This window comes from Pseudorasbora parva, chromosome 8, assembly GCF_024679245.1.
Source record: "Pseudorasbora parva isolate DD20220531a chromosome 8, ASM2467924v1, whole genome shotgun sequence".
NCBI classification, from domain to species: Eukaryota; Metazoa; Chordata; class Actinopteri; order Cypriniformes; family Gobionidae; genus Pseudorasbora; species Pseudorasbora parva.
This window is the reverse complement of record NC_090179.1, coordinates 27,478,490-27,491,059: the sequence shown is the minus strand read 5'-3', so window position 1 is coordinate 27,491,059 and position 12,570 is coordinate 27,478,490. Positions and strand designations below refer to the sequence as shown.

General features: G+C 36.7%; 1 protein-coding gene across 1 annotated transcript in view; it reads right to left on the bottom strand.

The window, feature by feature from the left end:
* Window positions 1-846: 846 nt before the first annotated feature.
* rpa1 (replication protein A1) overlaps window positions 847-12,570 on the bottom strand; it is a 52,227-nt gene continuing 40,503 nt past the window's right edge. The window contains exons 14-17 of the mRNA XM_067450599.1: window positions 9,708-9,884; window positions 9,035-9,142; window positions 8,635-8,721; window positions 847-1,169 (exon numbers count right to left, since the gene is read on the bottom strand). Coding sequence (XP_067306700.1) covers window positions 1,065-1,169; window positions 8,635-8,721; window positions 9,035-9,142; window positions 9,708-9,884 — 477 coding nt within the window. The 3' untranslated portion in view covers window positions 847-1,064. The remainder of the gene's footprint in view (window positions 1,170-8,634; window positions 8,722-9,034; window positions 9,143-9,707; window positions 9,885-12,570) is intronic.

The window sequence follows — 12,570 nt, the reverse complement described above, 5'->3', positions numbered from 1 at the left end:
GAAAAACGGGCTGTTTGGCCTTCACGTAGGATTCAACAAAGCACCTCTGATGTTAACAGTGTGCTAGAACGATATTTATGTTGTGTCATGTTTGCTGCTGGGGGATTTCACCAGATGAGGTTATCACTAGACAGCTATAGACAGAAAGAAACTATTTTAAGGGGATTTTATAGAGATCTTCTGTCGCCAAATAAGATATTTGGTATTCAGCAGATGTAATGGGAGAGAAAAACAAGTCTTACTGCTACTCCGAGTCCAGAGAACCAGACTTCAAGAGATAGCCTACACCATGACACACAATCTTAATCATAACTTCAAACAGTTCAGGTGAATGGTGGCCAAATGTAGAAGGCAACGCTTGCAATCCAGTAATGTTCAGATTTCAGTCCAACTTTCTGGTTCTTATATAAAGCCGTCGTCTTTAATGGAAATAGTCTATAGCTCGTTTTATGGTTTGCATGATACATTTTTCCTCAAAGTATCACAAGTGTGACTACTTACGTGCATATAATATAGCGTTTATGTTAATACTTAGTGTGTGCTGTAAAGTCTGTATCGTATACCTTTAAGGTGCGGTTAGTAACATTATGGTGGTAGGGGAAGGGTCATCATCTATTGTCAACATTGCAGTAATGTATGCTCAAACAGAAGTCACTTTCAAAACAAGTGGCTTTCTGTTGTAAAACAGTGAATCCACATGACGAACTCAAACCAGTTGCGAAATATGCAAGGGGAAATAGTTAGCCCTCATTCAACAGTCCCAAGTGTTGATTCCATACAAATTCAGAGTGCTAAACGTGCACTCATTTTATAAAGCAGAAAATTCAAAACATAAAGCCACAAAAATAGACTCAAACACAAACAGCTTTATTACTTGTACTAGAGAATTAGCAGACGCATACAGTGTAATTTATTGTATGTAATAAGGTAAACTAATGAAACAAAAGAGAAAAACAGCCCAAAAAAAAGATTAATTGTATACACGATACTGTAAGAAACTCAAAAAGCCACACAATGGCTGTGGGAACTGTGTAACTGTAGCTTCTGTGTAACTGGCAGTTGTTCTACTGTGCAGCCAACTTCCTTATGTTGATGATCAGCCGTTTGCTGTAGTCCCTGTGGTCCACAGGCTTGGCATCCACTACTGTCACTTTAATACGAGATTCATCCTATGAAGACAAAACAAAAGGGATTACAAAACACGTCCTCAAATTTTCCAATTCAACCCTAACCAAGAGCAGTTGTAAGTAGTGACGTCCTGATTGATACAGGGATGTGCAATGTGGGGAGGTGCTCAAATGCAAAAAGAGGCACTATGGTATTATTTTAAAATAAAAATTATTATTAGATTAATTAAATTTAAAGGTCTATACTGTTATATTCTAATAATCCTGTATAAAGACATCAGTAGATATAAAAATAAATAAAAAAATGATTAGAAAAGAAATGGATAGATATAAACAAACAAAACTGATCAGAAAAAGAAAAAAAAATTAAAAGGCTGATTAAAACGGCTGAAATTATGATTGGCCCAGATACCAATCCTTAAGATCGGTTCAGGACGTCCCTAGTAGTAAGGTCTCATAATGGAGCAAATGTTTTCAGTTTGAATATGATTAGTTGCTATTTTTAAAAATCACAAAGCAGTATTGAGTTGTATTTATGAACAAACCTGCAAATAGACCACTCACAATTTTGTAAAAATTATGAGCATCTTTTAACAACCCCTGTGGAAACTCCTATCAGCATTAGTTTAACCTAAAAACCTATTTAGCCACAACTGCAGGCATTAAACATCTTTAAATGTGATATTGCCTCTGAGACAGAGAGAGAACAGACTAAATGCAAATCTGCCATACATTAATAAGCTTTAATAAACTTATTCTCATTTAAACCCACCGGATACAAATAGAATCAAATAAAACGAATCTGACTTAGCAGCATTTTGAAGATCTTGATGTTTTGGCATTATAGAACTAGGTTTAGCACAAACTTTATTGCTTAAAGCAGACAAAGGGCAAAAAAATCCGCTGCCTGTATTTTGGCAATCTTGTAGTATCATTTGAAGATTCAATCTTTTTGGAGTTCTTGATTACACAAATCTAAAACATATGTCTGCCTCAAACCACAGGCCAAATATTTTGTCATTCCTATGCAAATCTACACAAGTTTTGCTCTCAGAGCACTGGACTGCACTTAAAAGCATGAATTCATAGCTTGTTCATAGACGATGCTTTTACTACTACTCTATTGTATCACATATTAAAAGGCCTCCACAAAAAGCGTCACCAAGCAGCCTGTACATACATGAACTATATTACCCTAACTGTAACCTTACAGACAGAGCAGTAATGAGAAAGATGACCAGCGAACTAGTAGCAACCATATTATTGCATAGTATTCAGCATAATATTGAATGACTTTTCAACTCATTGCGGCTTGCTTAGGTCTCAATTACAATTAGATAATCTGCAGAAAAACAGACAATAATAACAGTGGAACCAAAAGGAAAAAGACTTGATAGCTTTAGTCTGGATTAAGAGGCAGGAAAACATCTAAATACTGTTTGGGTTCATGTGGGTTCACTGATTTCATTTACTAATTACATAAAGTGAACAGAAAAGTTTCACACACCCACAGGATTCACAACATGTGCGTACACTTAAATTTGTTCTGACATTTGGGTTATTCTAAATAATAATAGTAATTATCAAAACACATTCCAGTTATGTGCATTTCTACAAGGCTCCCATACCTTTAATTAGCAAATTTTCCAAGAAATTTTCCAAGTAATAATAATAATAATCATCATCAACACCACACAAATCATTTTTATGTACTTTTCATATTTTCTATACAATCATAAATTAATCTTGATTTGAACAAGTTTCGCTTATTTTCCAGGTTTGATAGTTCAAACCAGGTTTTTATACTCCAAACTCTAGTACTTTTCATGTCTGTATCTGGAGAAACTCCTACATAGGATAAAATTCATTTTTATACACCCAAGTTAAAGGTGACCTTCAAAAGTGCTGACTGTGGCCTTGTATTCTGATTTCATTACCTGAACATGCAATTTAACGATCTCCAGCAATGTGATGGCTGGGAATTCGGATACTGATACAGCATTTCAGATGCATACTAATTTCCCTACAGAATAATAAATCGCATTACACACAGACGGACTGCAGCACCGCTATATGCATAACTCGATTAAAGAAATAAGCTAGCCAATTTATGGCTATAAAATGATATGTATCTAATATGGAATGGAGTCAAAATTAAGTTGTAACATATGAATCTTAACTCAGATAATCAGAAGGAAAAGAAGGTGACGGAAAAAAACATCCCTGAGATGTTCTTTGTATTGGGTTTGTGACAAGGTGTGTTAAAGGAAGGCAAATAGAGTAGGTGGTGTTTTTGGCTTTAGGTTCACAGAAACATAAAAATTCATAATATTCCCAGCTAATCTGTCAATGCAGTTCTTTTACACAGATCTCGTGTAGCACGTCATGCAGAAAGAACAAGGCACAGAGCAATTTATATCAGCAATGCTGAGATTGACCGTGTGGAAGAGATCGTGTGTCAATTTCCATAAATCTCAATCATATCAAAAGTGCATATACACGTTTCGTGTATCTTCACAAAAGGTTCCTCTACCCTGATCTCAGGGTAGTCTCTATGCAATTTTAGCATATACTTTGGCATGAAAAGTGGGCCAAGGAGCCATTTGGTGAAGTATAAATGTGTTGCATTTAACACCTAGCCTCTAAGAACATTAGTATACATTTTGTACGGTAGAAATATTTCTTTATATTTAAAAGCCTCATTATAATTCCGGTCTCAGGCCATCCTTAAAAATATTCTTGTTTGCCGTAACCCGACCGACCCTGTCAATAAAGGGCCGACTCAATTTTTTATTTTTTTTTCCTTTTAGTCCGACCGACTTGCCGGTTGTAAATTGGCTTTAAGACCGACCAATTTCTTTTTTTACTTTTCAAACAACTAATACAACAGTAATAAAATAATATGAATTATATTTTAGTAAGTATTATAAATGTATAAATTGCCTGGGCCATACAAACGAAGGCTGCGTTCTTTCGTTTATAGAAAAACCCGTGACGTCATCTATGTTTACACTATGGTTAACGGATGTCACACTATGGCCTGCACGTGCGTTCGTTTCGGCTCGGCTCATACTCTCATTCACTGTAACGTTAGACTGTTAAAGCCCTGTCGGAGATTTCGCCGCATTGTGTGACAGGAGTCAGGACCATGGACACGTTACACACACCGGGCAAGTGCACTGCAGAAGGGAGGGCTTAGTTTGAGCCCCTGCCCTTTTTGAAAATGAATCAAAAGTGCCGCTCTCAACATTTATCATTACTATATTGTGGCGAATAAAATAGATTTTGAATTATAATTAATATAACAACGTGTACAAAACAGTAACAAATGGCGGAAAAGCCGTTTATCTTGTCTCTGTCAGTCTGAAATGTCGTTGTCATAACGCGTTGCTATGGGTAGCGTGTTCTGCTCGACCCCAGCGCGTGGTGGGAGCGGCGGTGTCATGACAAATCCTGTCCCCCTGTGAAATCGTGTCCGCTGGTAGCGGTTTTAAATGCCTGATCAAAAGTTGTTATACATGGTTCTGGACAATTAATTGTTTAAAAATAACTAAATAATAAACTAATATACTATGAATTTATTGCCATAATAAGTACACACGCAAAACATTTATTTAAAATATTTAATTGATTGCTATAATGGGAGCAAAAACATGTTCTGAATTATATACGTATATAAGCACTTATAGCTTCAGTTAAATACTACTAATATATGAAACATGCTTTGTAAGGCATTAAAGACTATTTTAAACAGCAAAAATCAAAACGCGATTGTGTAAGAATTGTAATCAGGCTCTGAACAGATTACCTATTAAAATTTCTTTCAGCCAATAGAATCGCTCTTGGGGTCCTTGCGGACACGATTTCACAGGGGGACAGTATTTTTCATGACAGCGGCACTGGTTGTAACTTGAAAAATAATGCTTTATGTATGGTTCTGTCGATGGATACACGTGCACTACAACAGCGATAATAAAAGAAAACGTGGGCAAAACGGTCTATCTTTGTAAAGTGTGTTCAGTGCATGCGAGTGCTGCCGTATGACCAGTCATTTTCGCCATCATCGCTCAGTATATTCGCCAGAAGACGCGAATGAGAACTCTGCAGTGAGAGAAGATCTGTCTCTGTGCGCAGCGCGCAAATATTGAGTTCTTTCAAGTCTTGCGTTTGAACGGATAAACTCACACAAAAAGTATGTCAACATGTCGATCTTGATGAGTATCCATCAGACAGTCTATATCCCTTAAGAGAACTTTATATAGTTGAGAAAGACGATGCATATCTCTGTATTAGGTCTTAAAGGGATCCCCTGGTGTTGAGACTTGTATGGCTTAATATAACATAAATGATGTCTCTTACTGAATTATGTAGTAGAAAACCCATGAAAGATCTACGTTATTTTAAAAATCGATTTTATATTTGGACCATGGGCGGCGCCATTTTGTTTGCGTTCTAGGTTGATGACGTAGAGTGGTTGAACTCCTCAATCAGCTGGCATTACCCGTAGCTATTTTTACCACAACGCAACTCGAAAATTGTTTCAGAGTTAAACAAAACCAATGAATTCCTTTGTAATTATACTTAAAACACACTCAAACATACATGTGCACACAAACTCACCTACACAAGTCACAAACAGATCGGCGGGCGGGCACACGTACCTGACAGACTGCTGTCTCAATCGAGATGTTGGGCTGCTCAGTCTCCACGACAGGGGCTGAATCTGAAATCGACCCTATACCCTTAAATAGGGCATTATTTGAAGGGACGGACATTTGTAGTGTTGTCCGACACCATAGTGGACATGTTCGAGTGTCATTCAGTCTCACGTTCCACCGCAATAACGAGTGTAAAGCCGATTTACAAACAGCTGTCCGACTTCACGCACTCAAACATACATGTGCACACAAACTCTCTCTCTCACACAGACTCACACACACCCCAACAGATCGGCGCGAACACACACACACACCCCAACAGATCGGCGCGAACACACACACACCCCAACAGATCGGCGCGAACACACACACACCCCAACAGATCGGCGCGAACACACACACACACGCACGCACTGCGTGCGCGCATACATAACCCTCAATCTATTCCCTGTGTTGATATCCTGTTCAACACATCCTGTTCCCTAGATAGACTGTTGATAGTAGATTAACTATGCCTAATGTGACCAGCAGAGGGAAATATCTAGGTAGGACGATGGGATAAAGTAACGTGAGGAAGAGAGGCAGGATGTTTTGGTGATGATGCATGCGATTGAGACAGAGCAGTCTGTCAGAGGTGTGTGTGTGCGCGCCCGCCGATCTGTTTGTGACTTGTGTAGGTGAGTTTGTGTGCACATGTATGTTTGAGTGTGTTTTAAGTACAATTACAAAGGAATTCATTGGTTTTGTTTAACTCTGAAACAATTTTCGAGTTGCGTTGTGGTAAAAATAGCTACGGGTAACGCCAGCTGATTGAGGAGTTCAACCACTCTACGTCATCAACCTAGAACGCAAACAAAATGGCGCCGCCCATGGTCCAAATATAAAATCGATTTTTTAAATAACGTAGATCTTTCATGGGTTTTCTACCACATAATTCAGTAAGAGACATCATTTATGTTATATTAAGCCATACAAGTCTCAACACCATGGGATCCCTTTAAAGGGGCAGTAGCCTTTACTGCTGTCTGTCAAACAAAAGATAAGGACTCACTCACTGCTCTTGATTGAATAGCTGGTTATAGCTACTTAATTAATTGAATTCATAAAAACAACTTTTTGCTTTTTAATATTCAAATGCACTAGTCTATATCACCAGATGCATTGGTCTGGCAAGAAGTGCAAGCCACTTCAGAGACACAGATAGTTGCGTGTTCTGAGTTAACACAATCGAGCATAAAAATAAGAAACATATCACGGGAAAATACTAAAACGGGAAGACAGCGGGAAAAGAGCTAAAATACGTGAGAAACCCGGAAAAAAAAGGAGGGTTGACAGCTTTGAGTCAATGACAGCTAGCTGGTGGTTGGACCCTTTTCTTAAAGAATGCACCTGAAATTTATGCAATAAACATGTTTTTGACAAATATTTCAATTTGTTTGTTGTCTATATAGCCTGCAATTAGCCTACACGCCCGAAGGCACGGCTTGAAGACCCAGTCAGTGATGTCACGATATGCCAATTTGTTTAAATTCATACCTACGTAATCACCATCACCAAAAATGTACATTTTTTTTTGTATTAAAATTTGGAAAAAAAAAATATAGACCTACCTACCGACCCTTTTTAAAAATTTTTTTACTGTTACTGCAAACCAAAATATTTTTAAGGATGGCCTCATTTGTGTTGCACATGTTGCACTTAACTGTATTTTCCTTTTTCAGAGTTATACCAATCATATTTCAAGCCACTCATTTTGGTGAACAGCCCACATTTGAAGTGTCTCAGTTGAAGGCAATAACACACTGTCTACCAGCATATGAAGAGGTCAGATGCAAAAACCTTTGAAATGCATCTTAAACGTTTTCTTTTAAATGACCTTTTTTTTAATAATGCACCTACAAATAATGTTTAGGTTCACTTTCAGGGCAATGAAAAGGTTATTAGTCAAAATGCCTTATTTTTTAAATATGTCAATTTAGTCAATTAATTGTAATTTAACAAATTTAACTGTACTTCTTTGCAAAACCAGCCAAGTCAATGTGTGCTTTTTTATGTGCAAAAACCTCCAAGTCCACCTTATTGGAGAGCAAGACATAGCAAGCAATTGCAAAATCACTAAAGCTGGAACTAGAAACATTTGCAAATTATGAAAGAATTGAAAATGTAACAAAGTAACTGATCTGCATCCGTTTCTGTCAAGAGTTTTACAGCCGCACAAAGTTTCTTGCTACTCGCAAAATCCTGTCATCGCCATTGTAAAAATTGACAAAATTATGATAAACACTTGCAGCTTGACAAAAATTCACATTCAAGTGGCTGATACATCGTACATCCCTAATAGACATGCATGTATTTAAATATATTACTGTTCAAAGGTTTCACCAAGGCTTTTATTTTATTAGAAATACAGTAAAAACAATAACTATTTATAACTGTCAAATATTGCAATAAAAAGACTGCATTTTAATTTGTAATGCTAGTCCTGCAGAAAAAAAAAAAATCAGGATTCTCTGAATAAAAAGTTCAAAAGAATAGCATTAATTTGAAATATTAATAATTTATTTCTAAAACATTATAAAAGTATTTTCTGTCACTGAATGCATCCTTTCTGAATAAAAGTCTTTATATTTAAAGTTATATTTAAATTTCACTTAATTTTAAAGTGTGAGGGACCATGAAACATTTTGCTAAACTAAGTAAACCTTTGGTTTGATTTGGTTCTCTCTTAATACAGTTAAGTTTTCATAAAATATTAATATTAGATCAAACTATAATTAGCACATAGCCAGCTGTACCATATTAGACCACATGGTAAAGGCACCCGAGATGTTTTTATCCGCTAAACTTACATTGTAGGTCTCCAGCTTCACTCTATTCCGGAAGACGAAAGTATTGAAGTTTGCATGCTGAAAGACCTCATCAAATGCAGCTTCATTCTGTAAATGCAAGGCAAGACAACATTATAAGAGGCTTAAAAACAAAACATTTTAAAAGAACATACTTTTTGTCTCAATAGAGAGTACTCCATGAGAGATTGAATCAACCTCTTGGAGTAACCTTGTTAAAAATCCTCGGATTTGCGTGCCTATTTCATAAACACACCACAAAAAGAACTCAGATTTATACGCAATGTGCTCCTCCTCCACTCGAGTCCCTATCCTGAAAGCCATACTTTCAAGTACCACACGGATGGAAAGCATAGGGAAAAAAAGAATAAGAGTGAGAAGAAGGCGGGAAGAAGAAACTCACCGAGTCCTTGAGTTGGCCGATATAACTTGAGTTTTGGCCAAGAAGGATCTCAGCAGTGTCCTGAAAGCAAGTTACCCATTGGTTGTCTCCAAAATCAGCAACATTGGCCTGAAAGACAACGAGAGGACAATTAATAAAGAGCACAAAATAACTAAAATTCATGCCCAATTAATTAGAAGTCCAAGAACGAATCAGTAGATTTGGCAGCGAGGATCAGAAAAGTGAGATAGACCCTTAACATCAGAGCCTCCAGTGTTAAAGAAAGTGATGAAATGAGAGAAATTGACTTTAACATGTCTGGATGCTGCAACCAAATAGAACCTAAAAGGAGTTATAACATTTTAAGCTTCTATTTTTAAAACATTTTTGTAGCAGCAAGAAATGATTTGCCCATTCCTTGCCTGTCCCAGAATTCAAGATGCAGATTTAAATACAAAAAGGAGCAATTAATAAAACACAGTCTGAGCTGATTAACAGCAAAACAGAAATAAAGATGCCTCAAATGAGCGATGCATTTAGAGCAGCAAACTCTGCTAATTCATTTCAGAAACAACTACTTTCAGAGAGCATAAAGAGGATGGATATTTATTTCAGGACAACCAGAGAATACTGACTAGAAGAGCTCCATGTGTTATTTCAGAAGGGGCAAAAGAGCCATGGGCAAGTACCTTACCGAGAGCATGAGGCGATATTTGAAGTCTGGGAACTCTTTGTCACATTTCTCACAGCGGTACATGCCATTCTGCTGGTCCACCACCTTCTTGTTGCAGTCTTTACTGGGACAAGCCTGATACAAGCAGTTCTCTTTTCGGATGTAGACTATGGTCGCGATGCAAGAGAAATAATCTGCCTGGGAAAAGAAGACTTTATTAATTTCCTTTTGCAGAAGCGTAAAAGGAGACATTAGAGCTGTTTCTGCAACAAAGCAAAGTCAATTAAACATAGTAGCAGTTTATTACTATATTGCAATAATAGTTATGGCAGAAGGTGTCAACGTTTGACTAGTAATGTAACAAAAATTATCTCTAAAGCAGCAGTGGTAGATGCAGGACTTGCATAACATGATATATAGAGTTTAAAAAAAGAAAAACAAAATGCAACCTAGTTGCAAAATGGGCCAAGTGGAAAAGCATTAAAAAAACTCAAGAGTTACATTAATATATAGACTTTTAAAAGTGGGATATGCAAAGCAGAGGGTAATGCATAAACACAAAAAGGGTTTTGACAGGGCTGAAGGCAGAAAGGAAAGAGCACCTGTAGAGCACCTCTGTAGAGAGGGGAGGTCAAAGGCTCTGCGCTAAATGTATGCAGAAGAGATAATTGAAGGACAGGCAGCCACTGGGGCTGGAGATGAAATGGGAGACAGCGATTCTAGGAATTATTTTGTCCAGTTGTCAGTTTCAGTGAATAGAGTACACGTTAGTGTCCCCATTACATTTCGTAAAGCCTTAGGAGGCACAAAACACCAAGTTTTTTTGTGTTAAGAAAAATAAGAGCAGCCAGAAAAAAATGAATATCTAAATAAGAGCATGAGTTTGGCTTGATAAATTCTGAAATAGATGATTGTTTGTAGTTTTTTTACATTTAGAGAAGAAATTGTAAGACGAAAAGAAAAGGTAAAATAGTTGCTCTTTAATATTTGGGAAATATGCTACAAACCAATAGCTGGTTCTTAACATGACAGCACCTACTGATGGCTTAAGAGGTAAAATTCGCAAATGGATTTAAACTGTAAATTGAAAAAAGGTTGGAAGATTTGTATACAGAAAATAAATGTGCCCTATTCTGCAGTCTTTTCATGGAAAGTACCCCATCTAGCACAGATGTTGAATAAAAATAAGAAAAAGATTGCATGTTTAAGGGTGAGAAGAAAAAGGAGTTACATCAGCTAAGGTCACTTTACTATTTTATACACATCGCAAATTAAGATAAAAGATGGAGGACAGACACTGGAGACTGTGGACTACAAGGTGAAAAGAGGGTCAGGGGCTAGACCGGAGCATGACTCTGCTTTTCACAAGGTTCTGGAGAAAGACATTAAATACAATTGTTCCTAAAACACACAACACCCATGTTTACCCTGGTGACAACTGTGATGATGAAAACACCCATATGAAATTCCCCTGCAATGACCTACAATAGCTTAAAAAACACATTCTTCAGAAACCCAGGTCTTGATTCATATTTCTGCAGTAAAACAGACTCTTTAATTAAATGCAAAAAAGGGTACTTTGCCTTTCCACGGACTGAGAATTCAGCTCGCAGTGGATTTATCATCTCTCTTTGGACCATAATCTATACAGAGCCTCTGGCAAAGTCTTAACCCCATATTTTCTAAGGAAATAGGATACGAAAACAACAACACAAATGGCAAAAGCGTGTTACTACTATAATTGATTTCTCTTCTAACAGGTTTACTGCTGACCACCCAGTTGTTTCGCTTTGAGTATTCAACCCCAATTAACTTCTTGATAAGCTGGAATTGATATTCTGTGTCACTTCAAATAAATAAAAAGTCTCTATGGAATTGTGAACGGCAAAGACGGAGAGCGGAGAGAAAAAAGGCTTGCTATTCAATAAGTGAAATATCCTAATAAATGACTGTCATTTCACTTAGTGACAAAAAAATCCCTCTGAACATTTCTGCCTCTCTGAAACACAATAATTAATCCAGTAAATACCTATGTAATTGTCACATTTGTTTGGTAGATGAATGGGCCCTCAGAGAGTGCAGAACAGAACATTATTTCTAGTTGGCTGTCAATGTCGCTGACAATTTCACTTATTTTATACAAGATAGAAATGCCGCTTGTGAAAGTTTTTGGTTTCATCTATCAGCATAGATGGAAAAATGCATATGTACCATTAACTCAATCAAACATCATGAAAACCTAATTCCCAGTATATTTAATTTATAATTAAATTATTAATTTAGTTAATACTGGATAAGAATGTAAAAGATAATCTTCATAATCTTCATAAAGATTTCTCAAAGTGCAATTCCATGCTGATATAAAAAAATATTTAAAAAATGAATAATAAATCTATATTCACTACAGAAATATCCATGACCACTACAGTCATGGAAGTCAATTTTAAAATTCCCTTAAAACAAGGAATAACAAGGAATTCCATCATGGCAGCATGGGACAGAAAACTAGGACAAACTTTTTTTGAGGAACATAGTTAATTAAACAGATTTAGCTCTGAGCTTTTGTTCTTGTGTTCCAAAAGAGCATAAAAGATGAGATCAGGGTGAGAACGCGAGTGAACCACAGAGAATAAACTCTTATGAGGTTAACGTCCGGGCCTGTGGTCCATCAAGGGAAGGAATTAGAGTAAGTATACAATTTTTTAAAAATCCACTAAAATATGTGAAGAAAAAAACCTGAAAACAGAACAAAGTATGAGAAACAGACAGACATCACATTTCTGCAATACCCCTAGCATCTACAGTAGGGTTGCAACTAACCATTAGTTTGATAATCAATTAGTTGGCTGCTATTAGAATATAATTATTTTATAATAAATTATGT